The 19,320-nt window shown below is 45.8% G+C and overlaps 1 protein-coding gene across 2 annotated transcripts in view; it reads right to left on the bottom strand.

Annotated features, from left to right (window-relative positions):
• Window positions 1-434: 434 nt before the first annotated feature.
• LOC126525569 (uncharacterized) overlaps window positions 435-19,320 on the bottom strand; it is a 30,497-nt gene continuing 11,611 nt past the window's right edge. Inside the window, exons 2-6 of one of the 2 annotated variants that reach the window (XM_050173497.2) lie at window positions 16,386-16,614; window positions 13,584-13,782; window positions 11,731-11,853; window positions 9,715-9,852; window positions 435-8,983 (exon numbers count right to left, since the gene is read on the bottom strand). In XM_050173497.2, the coding sequence (XP_050029454.1) occupies window positions 8,763-8,983; window positions 9,715-9,852; window positions 11,731-11,853; window positions 13,584-13,782; window positions 16,386-16,574 (870 nt within the window). In that variant the 5' untranslated portion in view covers window positions 16,575-16,614 and the 3' untranslated portion in view covers window positions 435-8,762. Of the gene's footprint in view, window positions 8,984-9,714; window positions 9,853-11,730; window positions 11,854-13,583; window positions 13,783-16,385; window positions 17,616-19,320 lie in introns of those variants that run through there. The other variant, XM_055067745.2, reaches the window with a different exon arrangement.

Genomic DNA, 19,320 nt, shown 5'->3' with positions numbered 1-19,320 from the left:
ATGAAATTAGCAAATCAGCAGGCGCAAGTTGGAATCAGTTGGCGCAGGACAGGAGTAATTTGAGATCGCAGGGAGAGGTCTTCGTCCTGCACTGTACGTAATGATAATCTGAAGGTAATTATTATTTTGGTAGATGGTTTTTACGAATCACTCTTGATGGCATCAACAATGTGACCACGGCAATATTAATGTATTGAAGGACAAGTTGGCACGTGAATACGGCGCTGCCTACTTTTTTTCGTCTTCTTTTGTCGTTAAATAAGTGTGCAGATGTTTGTTATGTTCCTTTTATGTCCCTTTCTAAGCTTCACGCCTACTGCTAATGCTAGCCTTAGCCGCCTCTGATGGTGATAATGTAACCCAATACAACCTGCCGTAAATAATGTCTTCGGGCCTTGTAGACGTGAAAAGTGCGTAAATAAGAATGTCACAAATGAAGAAAACAAGTAAATCTTTATTTGCTCAAATGCATGACAAGTATAGAAAGCGTTGCCGGTGTGCGTTGTTCCCTTCGAATATGATCAAGCGCTCAGACGCTCTTCTGCGGAGAGCACAGACATTCGCAAGCTCGTTCAAAAGCAACAGAAAAATTGACTGTGCCAAAACCATTGACGTCACCTTTCATAGTGCACACAAGTTTGGGTCGCGCGTTGAGCACTAGTACGCACCACGTGGCGACTGTCTAAACTCAGTACAGGCTCCGTAAAGGGAACCTATATACAGTAACACTACTCCGCTCTGCACCCTTCTTGTTCACGCTCTACTGTCTTCTACAAATGCTTAGGAAAAGCGTCGATGGCTGGACCACTTGCTACCTGACGTAGAAAGGCGTTGAAGGCACAAAAATGAACGTGGAAATGTAAACGCAAAGGGATACAAGGAGGACGAAAATGCACATCTGTCATGTTCAGTTTATTATCTTTTGGTATTTTCTTTTTCTGATGCATCTTTTTTTGTTTTGTTCTTGCGGTTTCGCTTTCGCCCTATACACACAAAGTGGCGAGCGAGTTCATTTCAGAATGGTCGGTGAAGGCTGACTTGGATGCTTTGCGCTGAACACTCAAAGGCAGGTGTTCTGGTAAAGGCCCAAATTTCAAAAAAGAAGTAAAATAGCAGGCATACATATTATATTAGAGGGTTACATAGGAGCTCCGAACAACAAATTTGTGTTTTAAATTAGTGGGCGCGTAGGCAATTACGCAAAAGAGTGCTGGGTTGGTAAGCGAAAAGAAATGAGAGCTCTGACAGCCAACTCGCAAGTTTGCTGCGTCAATCGAAGTATTATGAACCAGTCAGCAAAATAAAATCTAAGGGGAAAAGAACACTAAGCTTCACACATCACTCAGATACACAAATAATTTTCCTTCAAACCTTGGAAGTGACAACTATAACATTGGTCTGTGTTCCTCTTTTTCTTTTCCTGCTGTATGTATTGTGACTAGTGTATTAAGCACGTCAGTCGTTATTCAGCTTTGTATCGAGTGTTTTCTTCTTCTGCGCCGCTTCACCATCTTAAAAACGAGCCTACATTTGCACCAGATTAGCGCACATATAAAAAAAATGTGACTAGATACAGCTTGTCGCACACGTGATAGGATAGCCATAGTTCACCCAATCTTATGAATATATGTACGTCACCAACCACGCTGCGAGAGAACAGACCTAACAGGCAGCACAGCCAGGTTGCTGCAATCAATCAAGCAATCAGTCAATCAATCAAGATTATTTTTTAAGAAAATGAAGTTCGTACATGTATATACAGACGAGGGTCCTATAGTCTCAGACTTGAGACATCCTTAACTAGCGCGAAAAGGGGAATGGACGTCAGCGAGAGGCACACAGGACAGAACGCTAGGGAACACCGTTGCCAGTTCAGCTGTCAGCTGCAAGAACGCCGTCGACACATAGTCAGTCAAGTGAGGTATACGCATTATGTTACAACAAAATGTGGACAACGTGCGCAAGCACGTTTAGCGCAGTACTGAAACAACAGTTTGGTTGCCTTGCTTATTTTTCTCTGTTGGATAGCTGCCAAACCCGCAAGTACACTATGGGGCCAGAATTCCTCGAATGCGCAAGAAATAATTACGTCCTCCTTTAAAGTGATCTGCTCAAAACTCGCAATAAATGGAGCGTGGCTTCTTTGAGTAGAGTTCGTTTACAAGGGCCCCTCTAAGTCACAAAAATCGCATTGGAAAATCGCATTTGATAGCCTCAAAGGGCGCCACGAAGCCCTCTGAATCTACAAATGCGACATGCCATATGTAACAGTGCATGGCCCCTGATCTTTTGTGATTTTTTGTAAAGTGAATGATGGCTCAAAAGAAAGCGCTTCGCGATAGTTCTAACCGAAGAAAACTTATCTCTCAAAATGTACCACGAGTTCTTGTGGCAGCTCGAGGAAGGCGATTTAATTTTTTTTCTTCGAACGCGTTTGTTATTCTCTCGAGGAACGCGAATTCATTTTTTTTCTTTGAACGCATTTGCGCGCGAATGGACGGCTTCCCAACGTTCCAAACCGGATCGAACCCTTATAATTCTTCGCTACAGAGCTGAACCTGAGCCAGACCCAGAATTGGGAATCGGAAGCCGAACTCAAGTACGAAAAATTTTCGAATCGACACCCAGGTGGCACATGGTATGTGCTGTTCTTCATGTACAAAGAAAAAGTTCTTTACGCTTTCTCCGGTGCTGGGCGGAACCGAACCCGCGTCACATGCAGTAAGATAATTTTGTCCGAACATATAGTCATACGCGCGCAACGCGTGAACTTCACGGCGGCAGCGCTAGATGGCGCAGCGTGTCAAGAGGGGGAATACGGTGCTTCTATGTCAGCGCCGCCTCCCGTCGTACGGAGAAGCGTGGTGTCGAGGCGGGAAACGCGAGAGAGGGTGGAGCCCTGCTGCAGGACACGCCTCATGCATGACGCCTTTCGGCGGTTGCAATACGGTGAGTCGCTACATTGCTTCGTCGCTAATCAAATTAACACTGGCATGGGTGACTTCTGTCGGAGTTCTTTATATATATATATATATATATATATATATATATATATAAACAGGATGATGGTACAGAAGCCAATGAACAGAGACACGAATAAATCGCCTCTTTTAACGACTGTCATGGAACATTATTACCATTTTTGCAGTGCGGAAAGCGCCACACACTAACGGAACACTCCGCTGCTCATCACGTTCATTAGTGTGCACACCAAAAGCCTTGCGTGGCAAGTTCGTTAGTTGCCTAAGCCAGCTTGATGGCACCATAATTAAAGCAAATTAATTGACGCTAATTAGGCAGGCATACCACAGTCGTGAAGTCTGAGGTTTTTTTGTGGGGGGCTTTTGTTTCGTCGCAAACCACACTAAAGGCGCGGTAGTGAATTGTGCTATTCGCTGCAGTTCCTTTACGCCCCTACTTTGAAAGATGCAATGTACGAATTCTCGAACAGAATGTGTTTATCAGTCGAGAAAACAGAGGCCAGATTTTTCTCAAGTACCACTTTAGGTGTTACAACAGGGTTCACTTTGTACAGAATACCGGCCTATAATCTGAAAGGTGAAGTGTGTTGAACATGTAATCAGGAACAAAAGAAGTACGCTTTCAAATCTTAACGATGCATGGGTGCAGTAGTGCATTCAAGAACTGTTTGCGTATGCATGGAATGGGATCCGCTCGCTTTGTCGTCCAAGTTGTCTACGAAAGCTTGTCAGTAGGTCCTTCCATCCCATACTTGAAGCGTTCAAATTTTGTTCCTTACGACACATCCCTAGGCTTACAACCGCTCTCGGATCGCCGACGCACGGAATCACTCAAGTTATTGCATTGCATTATTAACTATTCTTGCCGTATATCTTCACATAACTACCTAATCTAACCATCTAACGCTAGAAGTCGCCATCACCTAAACATCGCCCCTTATTTTGCCCGTACGGACACTTTCAAATACAGTTTATTTCCCTGTATAATCGAATACTGGAATTCCTTGCCTGGTTTTACTCGTTCTCTTCCTTTAAACATATTATTGGCAGCCATTGAATAGTTTTGGTTTGTTTTGGTTTGTATTGTTTGTATTGCCTGTATTATTTATTATTTTCATTGCTCTGCCTTTCGCACCCACTCCTGCAATAGCCCGATCGGGCTGCAGTATGTACAAATAAACAAACAAATAAATAAATAAATATAAAAGGCAGCCTGCGCAAATAGGCATCCACCCATTGATTGATTGATTGATTGATTGATTGATAAGTCCCATGGCAGCACTTAATCTATGAGAGACACTATAGTGTGGAGGGCTCCGCAATAATTTTGATCACCTGAGGTTGTTTTAACATGCACTTAAACACAAGTATGCAAGTGTTCTTGTTCTTTTTTTTGCATTTTGCGCTTATTCAATGGTGGCCGCCAGGGGTCGGGGGAATTGAACCCGCGGCCTCATGGCCACTCGCAGAACACCCTCACCACTGAGCCGCCGCTGCCGGTGTCTGCATCAACTGACAAATTGAAAAAGTGCGTCACACGGGGAATGGTTTTCACCAACATTGTTGTGCTACATCACAGGTCCTACACTAACGATGTTTTCGGGACTAGTAGGATCACTTGTGCTAACATTGAAACGCTTTGAAGGCTGTAATTCTCTCCACCGCTCCTATTCGTCATTATTATAAATGTAGTTTGCAAGAATAAAGTCGTACCAGTGCGATCGTATGATGGTCGCTTGGGCAAAAATTCTAAATTGAGCACCGAGCCTTTTCTTTTTCATTTAGCTAAAACTAAACAGATGAGTTGCCACCGTTTTTTGGCGGCCGCTGTCCCTGTTCACTTGGTTAATAATGTAGGTTAAAAATAAGAAAGGTATATATATTCTAGCTATATGTAATACTTAAACAGAAGAACATGTAGCACAGTAAGAGTAAAAGTCTCTCTCAGAAAGTTTTCGCTGAAACAAAGTTCACATATGTATGTGGTAGATAGGTGTCTCAGATAAACGAATGAGACAGAGTTGCACACGACGCAGTAGAGTCAATATTGGTCACAAATGCCAGCATCTTCAAGGAAAAGCTCAAGTGCTTTCGCTGCTTTGTGACGCCCATGCGATGGCCATGGGCCTATCACCTTGGCGAGTGAGAAAGGCAGATGTGAATTGCGAGATTATTAAACAGGAGCGAAAAAAAACATGTTCTGGTTATTGGCTTTGAAAAGCTCCTGACATTCGTTTTATTTATTTAGCTGACTTAATAGTTTTCAGTACATGACCGGGGCAGTTGGAGAAGTATGGGAGAGGCCTTTGTCCTGTAGTGGGCGGAACCAGGCTGATCATGATGATGATCAATTGTTGTCAGCTGCCCTGCGATGAGTCCGCGTGAGTTGCTCTCAAGTTGTATGTAAGCTGTTGTGTATTCACAAGGGTCGCGACTTTTTATCTCTACACAGTGGACTTTCAAAGTGATAGAACTAACTACGCTATACACAGACGAAGATGTGACTCCTTGAGCAGACGCAAAAGCCTTCGTGAAAACACGTAAGTCGACAAAGGTGTCCTTCATCATATCTCGTACGACGTTCTCATTAAGAAAAACCTAATTATAATAAACCGCAGTTGTGGCTGAGCTAAACGTTTACGAATAGGTTCCGTGTTCCTAACCCATACATATATATGTAAAACAAAAATCACAACACCGCGCATCGCGAACTACTCTGTAGGTTAAGTTACCATTGCCGTAACGTGGTGCCGTCGATGCATTGCGTACAGGACGGATGCATTCAAATGCGATGTATTGTACACGCCGAGATTGTTTCGAGCAAAATTGTACGTTGCGTAATTCCTATGCGCACTATACAGATGAAAGCTTTAAAAGAACACTATTATGGCCTGGTTTAGCCGAATATAAGAAGGTAACCCTTAGTAAAAGTGAGTCTGCAAGTATTGCATTTCTGACAAATTGGCAATTCATTGAAACACATACAGAAAAAAAAGAGAGAAACAGCGCGAAAAATTAATACGAAACAGTGGACCACAAACGCAGTGTTCTGTTTGTTGTCCACTCTGTTGTACTTGTCTTGCGTGCTGTTTTCTCTGTTTCCAACGTGGCCGTTTTGTTTAGCATTTAGCACCGACCGCTGTCGGACCTAAACAGAGTGACACCATGTTCGAAAGAAGGACGTGTGCGTTTCGCGTTGTTCTGTCTTTACCATCGCGCAGTGTACAGGAGTCTTGTGCATCATAATGTTCTTTCGAGAAGGCATGCCATATTCATGGTGTCCACAGTCAAACTACTTCATTGAGCCTCACAGTCAAACGGCATCTGTGAGTTCACGGTCAAAAGACTTCAATGACTTCGTCGCATACCACACGTGACGTGATAGGCGTCTTGGGGCCATATTCTGCATGAGTCACTTTCAGCAGTGAGGTCGGCATTACAAAATGGTTTTCTGTGATCAAAGCGAGCTATATACCCAAGACACCGCTACTGTTTTTATGGACAACATGCCTGCACAGGCAGCTGTAGGTTGAATTGACGTTCGTTGTGCAGCACTTGATCCTGTGCTGTGATAGTGTGCGCTGATCGTGACTGACCGTGATCGTGTATCTGTGCTTCCCGCCTGTCTCGCTGTTTCTCTACTTTCTTATTTTTCAACCTCCCCTTTCACCGTTGCCCAGCGTAGGGTAGCAAACCGTTTTTTTTTTCATTATGGTTAATCTCTCTGCCTTTCCTCTTGTTTCTGTCTCTCAAACCTTGAGCGGCAGCTTCACTTTCGCATGACGTATAATGTCCAACACGCGGTTTCACTACAGCAACGGGCAATCGCTAGCGTTACGACGTAATCTGCAGTGTATATAGCACAGGCTGTCTTTTCATGTGCGCTATAATTTACCGCTATCGCCGTTTCCAAGTTTCCACAGTGTTACTCACTGCTGCGCAAAGAAGAGTCGCTTGGGTGAGTTGGCTTTGACGGTGTGATAAGTTGCAGAGCAATGATTTTTTACTAGATATAGAAGGATAGTGCAATAATTTGAGCATCCAGTAGAGTCCCCTTTCAGTACTCGCTTCTTCATGAACCAGTCAACCCGTTTGAGCACACCCGAGATTAGGATGTTTTGTGCACAGTTTAAGATCTAACGTTACGGAGCGAACACATCAGCGCTAGGAGGTCCTTCAACCTTTTCGTCCTTACAGTACACCTTCGTAAGGTTGCTGTTAGACTTAAATTTTGTGCCTGCTCGTCCCTTTGCAATGAGCGTCAGTAAAAAAAAAATTTTAAAGAGCAACTTGTCGCCAAGTCGCTACTAGACACTCAAACCTGATACTAATTGCAAAAATACCCCCAAGCTCTAGGTTTCCGAACCTGGGAAAGCTGATTAACCAAAAGTGTAACCATCGGCCGACATTCCCGTCGCATGGAGACAAGAAAACTAACTAAAGCTGAGCCGAGCACAAATGCAAAAAAAAAAGAAAGAGTTCTAAAAACGAACAGTATGCAATACAAAATAAACCGCATTTTAATCATTACGAGTTTTAAAACAGGATTTGTGTTTTGGTTCCTTTTTAGCAGGCGCTAAACAATGACGCACGGTAAGAAGTTTCATATTGCCGCCTGAATAGTTGTAGCATAATCCATTAACCACTACACGTTGACCTTCAATATAGCCAGAGATTGAAACGGGGCTTGGGGACTTGCATGACTAGAGAAGTCTGACTAAAATTATCACGAACCTACTCGATTCGGCATGATGTATTATTAAATGTTCCTTTGATAAACACGTGATTAACTAACCAAGGCACGGGAGCAGGGCAGCTGGTATTTAGCAGTTACCGAATTGTATTATTGTTCATCTAATTACGGAGCTCAGCTCAATTCCTCCTGACGTGCTCTAATTAGTATACATTTGCTTATCAAAACGGCGCTTACCATACTACGGTAACACTACCGGTTATGCGTACACACACTCCCAACACACACTTAATACACAGAACGCCACATTTAAAACGCAGGAGACGACATGAGATGGGCTTCTCCACATAAGACTTTTTGTTGCTAGGAAACCAGCTTTCATGCGTAGTCACCATCGCTGAGCAGGCATGTTTGCAAGGCTCTCGAGGTGTGTCGCAAGTAATTGCGCTGAATGTAGCAAATCAGTTCTGCGGAGGCCCTCAAGATGGAGCAAGGTTAACGAAAGGGAAACTTAATTGACATTCACAGGACTGTAGCTCCAAGAAGAAACAAAGCAAACCCATACGACTTTTTCAGAATCAAATATCTACCATCTTAGCTAATCAGAAGGCTCCAGGTTAGCTCAAATGGTAGAGATGACAGACCACTCAGAAAAGGCGTTGATCCCGAGTTCTAGCCATTGACCACGAAGTTATCTCCTTCAACTGCGAAGCTTTCTATCTGGGACACCAGTGTAGTTTTCCTTCGTGGATTGGTGCTACTGCCATGTGGATGACAATAATTCGCTTTCATATTCAAAACGATCGTCCGCAACAATGCCTCCTACAAGTGTACCCGTTCACTAGTTAATGTTGTCACGTGGGCTCCTTATCATTCAGCCAATGAACGGATGGCGAAAGTATTCGGTTGGCAATACGGCCCGGGAGTTCACTGCGCGACTCAATTACTCTCCGAGAGCTCGACGCGTTCTCCGTTCACCACAGGCGCGGAATCGTTTCGGGTCCACGACGACTTGGTCCTAGCGAAAGAAGAAAGCGGACGGCCGAGAGGGACCACGTGAGCAAGATGCTGGGCCGTCGGTGCCTCCTTCAGAAGCGCATGATCCTGGCCAGTATGAGCCAGAAGACGCTGGTGAACAGGCACAGGGCGATTCCCAGCCAGGACAGCGAGGCGGCCCAGTCACGAGCGAAGCGGCGACAGCGCAGGAACTCCGAAGGCAGGGACTGGTCGAAGTCGGTGCCCGTCAGCACGCCCTGGGGCACGGTGCGCTTGAAGTGCATGAAGCAGCTCGTGAAGGTGGCGAACACCGCTGCGCGAGACAGGTTGGCAGGACGACACCTTTGGTCCGTGTACGACTTTGGAACTACATCGCTAAGTATGGGCAGCTGGGCTAGCTGGTTGTGATTGGCATTATGAAACATCGTTCCGACACACAATTGAACACGGACGAGAAGAGAAGGACAGCACTAACGCTGGACTTCAACTGAATTTTATTCACGGAAAACAGGGCTTTATGTACACAGGGGGGGGGGGGGGGGGGTCTCTTCATGTTTTTCTTTTGGTCTCAACGCCTCTGATGATTGTCGCCTGGACCAAGGAAATATTTTTGGTTGGTCCAGTGCACTAGCAGCGCCCCCCTCCCTCTCCCCCCTCCCCCCTGTGTACATAAAGCCCTGTTTTCCGTGAATAAAATTCAGATGAAGTCCAGCGTTCGTGTTGTCCTTCTCTTCTAGTCCGTGTTCAATTGTGCGCTGGAACGATGTTTCATAATGCCAATGACCTTGGGAGCCTGGTTAAAACCATCATGAGCGCACACCGTTCGACACAATCCATTAAATGTGCCTTTGTGTAAACACGTAAGCGATTGATCAAGGCGTGGGAGCAGGTTAGCCGGTGTTTCGCAATTACTGGACGTAAAACGCGAGAACAAGACGGTGACAGCAGGACGGACATGGAGGAGTAATTGCGTATCAACGGGAATGGCACACTTCGCGTAAAGCCGAGTCACGCAGACGTGCAAGTGAGAGACGGCCTTCTCACCAGCGAGAATGAACATCACTCCCGTGACCATGACGGCGGACAGCTGGCGCTTGCAGATGCCGAAGCCACCGACCAGAGCGCTCGCACCGACCAGGATCAAACTGACCAGGGAGCACGACATGGCCAGGTTCTTCATTTCTGCACGACACGCAAGGCGGTGACAAAATGAGACTCGTGACTCCACGCATGGGAGACGTAGGAGTAAGCAAACTTCATACAGTATGCATAAAGACTCGGTGCCTGTTTTTGGAGCTTACGCCTTGCTCACTGAACAAAAGCAAGATAACTGCTACCGTTATGACGTGACAGTTCGCAGTTCCAATTTTCATGTCCAGCTAATTACGTGCATTTTGAGAAAGAAAACTGCCAACGAATAGCATATTCCATTACGCTAACTGCACTAGCTGAAGCGAGCCCAAATGGAAAAAAAATTGTAACAAGAGTAGAAACAAGCCATTTGAATATGCCACGGCTCCTTCCTTTATCTCAGTGGAGACTTGCCACAAGGCATATTTCTTATACGTATACCGTAAAGCCTCAGTTTGGTGCCTGTTCCTGCGTCATCTTCGCAGTCCGAAAGGAGATGGTGACACAGTATGGATATGGTACCAATACTTGACTAATTTATTTATTTATTTCTTGATTGATTGATTGATTGATTGATCGATTGATCGATTGATTGATTGATTGATTGATTGATTGATTGATTGATTGATTGATTGATTGATTGATTGATTGATTGATTGATTGATTTTTCTGGTGAGACAGTGGTGCCAAACACCATGGATATAACGCGGCGCGCGGCGCGGAGAACCATCCTGGCGGCGACGTCTTGTGATGCTCCGCTCAAACAGAAGTTGAAAACTTCATTCGCTTATACAACTCGCCTTGGAGCTCAAAGGTTGCGTGGCCACGAAAATATTTATGGCAACATATCAGCAGAAAATTGCCGCACGCTGCTACAACAGTTTAGCTTTCTTTCGTTGAAAAGAGATACCGCCAGAAGTCACCAGCGACGCCGTTTGGGTGTACTTTTAGGTATCACGGTAAAACGGTAAGTGCAATGCGAGTGTATGACGGGCTAAACGTATCTGCTAGTACACGTACGGCATGCCATCAAGAATTACCTTAAGTAGTGCTGACATTACATTTCGAACCTGTAACCTTTTTTAGCTAAAAAGAAGTCGAAATCCCCGAAACTTTATTAGAAAAAAGAATACTGACAAACGTTACAGTGGCCTAAACAATTAGCTAAAAAAATTTTTGAGGTTTTACGTGTCAGAACCACGCTCTGATATTATTAGGCACGCCGAAGAAGTGGGGGACTGCGCATTAATTTTGACCACCTGGGGACCACCTGGGTGCACGTAAGTCTAAGTACACGAGCGTCTTTGAAATTCGGCCCCATCGAAATGCGGCCGCCGCGGCCGGGGTCGAACCCGCGTCCTCGCGCTCAGCACCGCATGCAACGCCACAGCCAATTGTCTACCGCGGCGCGTTAAACAAGTTACTATAATACCTGTTTCTACGCAGCGATTTCGACACCAAGCCAGAACACACTGGCTGGCACCGTTCCTGCAATGGCTACTGCTGACACCCAGAAGAAACCCAGGCAGCACTGTTGCTTATTGTTTACGAGCAACATCGTCATGCCTAACCACATATTGGTACGCGACGTCGGCAAATTTCGCCCTGTGTCACCACTTCACGATACTGTCAATGACGCCAGAGGTCCAGAATCTAGAGACCAAATTTAGTACAGAATTAAAACATCAGATTATTGTCTCCCAACCTTCCCATTAGCTAAGCGTCGTCATCTGACGAGCTCGAAGCGTGTGCCGGAGTTTCTGCAACATTGAAAATATAAGACGATGCTCCGGTAAACTTAATTTTTTCACAGGCTGTTGCGTAACGAGGCAACAGATCAGCTGCGTGACGAGGTTGCAGAGCAACCGCAATTTAAGCTGCAGGGCTGCGCGAAGCAAGCTCTAAGAGAAATGTAGGAGTGCAAATCACTGTCAAGCCAGGGCGAGCGAACGACGAGAGTCGAGATGCGCTCCTCATCCGAGGACGAGTAGTAGGAGATGCAGCCGCCAGGGGCGCCTTTGGCTTCATTGCCTAGAAAGGCCAGGTCGTCCCCTGCGGCAAAAGAAAGGAAGACGGCGAAAAATCAAACCAAGTCGATTATACATATTCCAAAGTAATCATATATATCTCGTGTCCACTGACACGACCAAGGTCTCTCCAATCGATCTCCAAATACCCATGTGGCGGCCTTTCAGAGTCCAGAGGTTCTTAGCACGCTCTACTACATCCCGAGCCTCATCCCCACGGCCTGGTGAGATGTTCCGCACTCGCTGGGGACTCGAGTCCAGGGGTTAATTGCAAGATCTACGAGGGAAGTAGTGGCCAAGTGCTGCGCAAGGGAAGCCGATTCCCGTTCTGGAGAGGGAGTGTCTTTTTTTTTTTTTTTTAAGCACAGTGTGCCTTTCTAATTTTGGGTGCTCCTAGACTACTACAGCTTAACTGGTTTTCGCGTGGTTCTTATTCTGTTTTTGCTGGTCTCAGATGCCACTTCAAGTCTGAAAAACTGTAGTGGTTTTGACGCGGATTCGAACTCGTGACCTCGATTGGTGAGACCTCTATTCCTGGCCACCACCTTTATTCCAAAAAAGAGCGTTGGAATTAATACAAGGGGTGTAAATAGTTTAGGCAGCTTAACTAGGTTCGGCCCGCTGTGATGATACAGCAGTTACAGCATATCGTCATTGTCGCATAAATAACAAGAAACGTAGGACGAAGACATGGTAGATATGATAGCAAATGGCGTGGTATATTATAAAGTATCGTGCCTATTATACAAAATTTACAAAGAAGATATAAAACAGATAAAGAAAGAAAGAAACTGAAGGAAGAAAAAAAGAGAAATAAAGAAAAGACCATCTCGTCAGCACTTCGTCAAAACTGCAACAAGGCTTGGGATGACCATTGTTCGTTTTGCGGTCTGTTTAGCCGTCGACAGCGATTGCTGGAACACAGCTACCAAATTATGCGTTGGCGGCAACCTTGCGTAACGGCGGTTATGGATATACCGAGTGGTAGTTCTACATTATAGCTTACTTCTAAGCCATAAACATTATTGTTTGCGAGTATCAGAGGGTAATTGGCTTCCTTTTAAGTAAACTGATACACAAACTGTTTAGCCTCCCTATATTATCGAGCAAGAAAATTTGAAAGATCAGAAAGGCTAAATTCCTTTGTTAGTTGCAGCTGAATAAACAAAACACATTACATGGACAGGCCATGCAACGGGTAGGGCAGATAACCGGTGGTCTGTTATAGTTACAGAATTAGTGCCAAGTGAAGGGAAGCACAGTTGAGGACGGCAATAAATTAGGTGGGCTGATGAATTTAGAAATTTTGCTGGCGCAACTTGAAATCAGCTAGGACACGACAGGGGTAATTAGAGATCGCTGGGAGATGCCTTCGCCCTGCAGTGGGCATGAAAATGTGATGATGATGATGATGACGATGATAGTGGTGGGGCGGTGATGATGGCGATGAAATAAAACAGACCGTGAAGCAACGGAAAGCATAGCGGAAATCATCTGTGATGTTTAAATTGAAGTGTAGAAAAAGTAGTAAAAAGGAGAATGAAAGTGGACGAAAAATTGGACACGTACATCGTTAAGGGCATTGACCAGCGTCAAAGGCATGTAATTTTTTTTTTTAAAGAAGAAACCGGCGAGGAAGCGCTATATCACGGCGGACGCTGGTGCTTTGACGGTGACGGTACGGGGCATTCGACGGCCGTGTAAAACCAGGCCTAAAGTTGTCTGAACGGTGCCGAGTGAACGGCGGTCGTATACCGTCGAGCGTTGCGCAGATGCGGTGCACCCCGCCGTTGAGGTTGACCAGGAAGAGCGCCGATTCTCGCTGCAGCGGCGACGGCTGCTGCACTCCACCGACGCCGCCGCCATCCGCCAGGCGGAGCACGTTTCGCGAGCGCGTCAGCGCCATGCCTCTCTGGCGGGCAAGCGAGGCCACGTGCTCCCCGTCGTACAGCACCTGCGACAAGCACCGCCAGACTGGCATTCACATTCCCCGTTCTTCGGCCATACTAGTTGCGAAAGTTTCTTTCGAAATCCGAGCATCGATCTATACAACGATCGTCAATGCAGACCGCGCGCGTTCCTTCCGCTTGGCAGAGCTTCCTACTAAAATTCTCAGAAGGGGGGGGGGGGGGGGGGCGTGTTGCTGGTGCTATCGTCAACGGGCGATGAAAGTACGCCGCTCCAGCCAGCATGCGAATGACGAGCTCCCAGACTCGCAAGAAAGGCACTAAAGATCCCTACACAACAGAAACAACTCGGACAAGCAGCGGCGTTACAAAAATCACTTGCGACGGTAACTTGCTTGCGTTACGCATCATGAGTGCGCAGACAAACAGCGCTTGTCATGGCCATAGAGATTCGTACAATTAACTAGAGAAATATTTTTAGTGCTAGTGTGCAAGAGGGCTGCAGGCATGACAGTTCAGCCATCATGGGAATGATTGGTAATGCAAGGACTTGCTTAAATTTCAGCCTTTCGTTATCGCGTATCGTGCTAGAGCGCCCTATTAAAACAAATGATGCCGTGAAGACTTGTATCTTTAAAGCATTTCGCATTGCCAATGCATCACCAATAGAAATGCTGTGCCGCCATGGTGTCTTTCCCAACTTGGTGCCGTGTTCTAGGCCTAGCAGCGTCAAAACAAACACATGATCACAATAATAATTAATGACAAGATATCGCTTATACTTATTTCCCAGCGTGAGATGAGAAGAAGCAATGGCTGATTTTACAATTTATTTATTGCCGTCCGGACAATGAGCAAGCATCAAGCGCGAATTCGGATCAAAGCCGGCGGGCTGGACGTGGTCTGGGTGTAGCCATGTTGCTGCTCAATCACGGTAACCAGCAGTAGCCGCCACAGTGGTTTGCGATACAGGGCGCGCATGCGCAGTGAGCCTAACGTTTCTCATATCGCGGTAACGTTTCAAGTATGACGTGAAGCTAAACTCTCTTGTCTTGCCTCAGGGCCACTGAACTTAAACAGACATTCTAGTTGCTTGTTAGCGTTTTATTTATTTATTTATTTATTTATTTATTTACGGTCTTGTTCCTGCGCCCTTCGCTCGAGTGACTCCTGTATGTTTCGTACATTTGTACATTTCATGCATCATCCTTGTCGATTGGAGAGTTTCATGCTAGTAGTATGGCCAAGCAAACATCTCCAGAATCCATTAAAGAATGTCTCACTCTCTCTTTAGTTGTATTAGAGAGAGATAGCTTTTATTGAAGGAAAGGCAGGGAGCTAGTGTGATATCTAGCCTGCTACTCCGCACAGGTGTAAGAGGAGAAGGGAAAGAAAGAAAGACGGGATGAATGATGCTGACGACAGATTAGAGAGATGCCAGATGCACGACTTTGCAGCACTGCATGCTGCAACTGGCACGGGCCCACATCGTTGTTGTGGAAATGTTCCAGAACGTATCGGCATATCTTGTCAAGCGACCACTGACGCAAAGGAAAGGTTTTCGAATACCTGCCTGACATCAATACGCATGAAAACAATAAGCTGGTGACTGGCACTCATTCACGGGCGCACGGAACACGCATAAAGTCCTTGCTTCGTAAGCTGTTACAGAAGAGCTGCAAAGAGCGGCTGCAGTACGGCAAGCAGCAGCAGAACGGACTTAGCAGCCGGCATTTAGAACTCGGAGAGAACCACGCCGCATAGAGTTCAGTAGAATAAATCTATGAAGTGACTACGCGCTCCGCGGTGGTTGAGCGTCTTCGGCGTGAGTGGTTCGACTGTCGCATTCGGCCACACTGCAAAAGAAGAAAGTGCAAGAACACTCGTTAAACGTGTTTTGTGTGCACGTTCAAGAACCCCAGGTTCCTTGCAGCTGCAGATTGCTTGCAGATTGCAGGTTGTCAAAATTATTCCGGAGCTCTCCACTACACTACGGATATTTTTTTTTACTCACTCGCCACGTTGTACATATGTGAATAGCTCTTCTTTACTTTATCCTCTTCTCCTGTTCTGATACCCTCTCCCTCCTCCGCTGCTAACCGCGGTTCAGGTGTCTGCAGACCGCGCTGGACAGTTACTGTCAGCTGACTTCCATGAGCTGCCCAACCCTTTGTGCCTTTATCGTGTTTCTGCGCTTTCTGACACACACCTCCCTACTTTTATTTTTATATTTATATTTCCCCCTCCCCCATCGCCCAGTGTAGAGTAGCAAACTGTATTTTCCGCCCTTCTTAACCTTCTTGTCTTTTTCCTCTCCCTTCTCTTTTCTCTGAAGCCAGTCGGTTCGCAAAATCGTATCCACTTATGGCGTATTCGACTGGCCGTTTGTCAGCGGTCCCGAAGTACTCCAGATGTAGTGTAAGACAGTAGCTAAGCCTTATTGGGATCATAAGCAGGTTCCACTCGCTATCATGAAGCCTGATTGTATCAGTATAAGTTGTCTATGAGCTTTATATAGGCTGCCCTATAAACTTTGTTATAGCCCCTCGGAAGCACTGCCAGAGCCCTGTGAAGCCGAAAAGTGGAACATATATGCCATTAGAAAGAACTCCGAGGCTAGTACAACTCCCGAAGCACACCGATGCCTTACCAGCTCCCAGTGGTCGCTGAGGAACGCTAGCAGCAGGCAAAGCGCTGATCCAAGGCTGAGAAACAGGGTGGCGCCTAAGTAGAAAGAAGTGGCATCGCAGCAACCGCCTTGGGAATGGTGGTGCGTAGTAGTGGTGCCTGCCATTTGGTGGCCACCATTTGGCGCTGAGATGCTGCCACGAGGCTCCATAGCTGCTGCCCCGATGGCACCGCCCCGCTGACGTCACCTCCTGTACGAAACAACGCAAGTGCGTTAAAAGAAAACCTTCTGAAATGTATGCCAATAGGGTCAACTGATACGTAAAAGACGGCGAAGCTGAATAAGCGTGCTCTCACAGCCTTCGTTGGAAGTACTGCGGGGCCGCTTTTAGGGTTCCACGTGGGCTGCGTTGCTGGACCACGCAGTCAGCTTTCAGCACCGTAGCTGTACAAGCTCCTATAGCTGACCTCCAACGTGGAGCCGGTGAAACGCGACGGGAACGGCAAAAAAATTACGGCTTATCGGCGAAAAAAAAAAAAACGACAACTGCGCGAGGAAGTTGTCTATTCGATTGAGGTAAACGCAAGGTCACTTTTGTTTTATAATCATCGATAATTAAGAATGACGTTTCAAAGTCGAAATTAGGGACATCGACGCAAGTTGCAGCACTTCAACATTTTGCAAATGCTACCGCCCGCCTGTGGTGTATACGCTGCACCTGTCTGTTTAAAACGGCCAAACAAAAAGAAAACAAAAGAAAGAAAGAAAGAAAGAAAGAAAGAAAGAAAGAAAGAAAGAAAGAAAGAAAGAAAGAAAGAAAGGAAGAACAGTGATGCTTATTTAAGCAGACACAAAGGAACGTGCAGTACGGTTCCCTTTTAAGCCATAAGGTTTTCACTTAAGAATATCGTTGACCTTGCTTTCCTCAATTCAACCTTTCTTTTGATTTAGCAAGCCGGAAACACCAACTTAATATTCGATATTAGATAAGTTCAAAAATCCACACATTTTATGAAAATCGATGAATATACGATGCATTTGGTGTACATCGATTGATAAACGATCACTGTGGGCGCCTTCGTATCTATCTGAGTAGTAATCCGTTCTGGTATTGTAATTAGATGTTCCTTTTAACTGTGGACCATACTGAACCTGGTGCTACGTAGCGCCGTGTGTTGTCGTGACTTTCACTCTGTGAAGAACACTTCACCTCTAGGTTTTTTGTTCACAAGTAAAAAAGGCACAAGTCCTGCTGACGTCCCTGTACTGCTTGTGAGCAGGTGATCACGTGGGTTCACATCATTCCGGGGGGAATTATGATGCCATCATCTGTGATGCCCAGGAAGCTATCCTTAGAAAGCCCTGTATGCCTGACTTCATTTATCGCTAGCATCGCAGACCGATTAGCCCGAAAAACTCATTCGGCTATTTGCCGCAGCAAATTGCACAGTTGGCACTGTCGCAAAAATATGCCTCCGACGTCCTGAGGCTGTAGGACATAAAAGTAGCGAAAGCATGACACACTTCGTTTAGACCTTACAGCTTCTGGCAAGAACAGATGAACGCGGAGCATGCGCGTTCTTATCCAGTCATGGCACAAGAAAAAAGAAAAAGCAAACAATGTTAACCGAACGCTTCAGTGGGCGACCAAACTCACGCGACTCACAAAAGGCATGCACAGCATCCTATGTACGTATACCTTCGTGTGCCGTGTGTCCCAGTTAACGTTAGCCAGGCTAGGACACGCCGTAATGGGAGACTCAGGAATAATTTAGACCACCAGGGCTTATGAGACAGAAGGAAAACCTCCGGCGTTTGTGGCTTGATGTTTGCTGTCCCTTCCGCTTCAGCCAATATACGGGGCTGAAGCGGAAGCCATTTGAAAGTTTTCCGAAATTTCTTTTTAAAAATCGCCCGCTACAGATAACATAATTCTAGTCCCTGAACTGGATTATTGCGTGGGGTGGACATTACCTGCAAGAGAAATCCGAACAAACATTCAACTAAATAAAAAGATTACTATCAACTTCTTAATTAATTAGTTCACGACACATACTGCAATTTACGAATTGTAGCCGGTGAGTTTGCAAGACGTATAAAATTGGAATGAATTTGCATAATAACCACAGTTTGGAGATATGCTCCATCAGACTCTCCGTAAAAATGGACTGTTGCTCCACTTACCTTTTTAATAAAGCACTTTTTCTTATCCATTGAAGCAGAAAAGCAACTGGAACGCCCATGTATTTTGTCCCACACTTTGGAAATTAATATGTCGAATATGGTGATTCTGCAGATTCATTTCAAATGGGTACGTCTTGCAAACTCGCCGGGAACACAATTTGTAAATTGCAATATGAGCTGCAAGGTAATCATGTATGAAGCTAATTAATTTTTTTTTTGCTAATTAGGCGAATATGTGTTTAGATTTCTCGTGCTAGCGATACCCGCTTCTTCGAGTAATCCAGATCAAGAGCAAGAATTATGCGACTTATCACAGGTGCTTTTCTTTAAATTACCTGAAATTTAAAAATGACCGCCCCGTATATGCACATAGCTCACGCCGGCATCGGAACGCTGTGCTGGCTCCACTGCAGAGCCGATTGAAGAGACCGAGGTTCACTAAGACCGAAGCGGCGCGTCCACTTTCCTGCAGCCAAACCCACAGTGTACGTCTCTGTGTGGAGACCTTCTAAACCTACGCGCATGCTCCGTCGATACCGAGTCAGCACGGCGGCGACACGAACGCCCCGCGGTTGTTCGTACAGTTGCTAGCGCAATAAAATTCCCCTAGAAGAGCGTCCTGCTGGCCTACTTGGCGTATTGGATAAACGCCCATGATCTCAAAGCCGTAACACACGCACAAACACACGCACACACATACACGCACATACTGATAAATAGATGTAAGGACAAACATTTCTCCCCGTCTGCTCCTTGTCAATTTACATACTCT

This window comes from Dermacentor andersoni, chromosome 8 (assembly GCF_023375885.2).
Source record: "Dermacentor andersoni chromosome 8, qqDerAnde1_hic_scaffold, whole genome shotgun sequence".
NCBI lineage: Eukaryota > Metazoa > Arthropoda > Arachnida > Ixodida > Ixodidae > Dermacentor > Dermacentor andersoni.
This window is presented reverse-complemented; position numbering and strand designations above follow the sequence as displayed.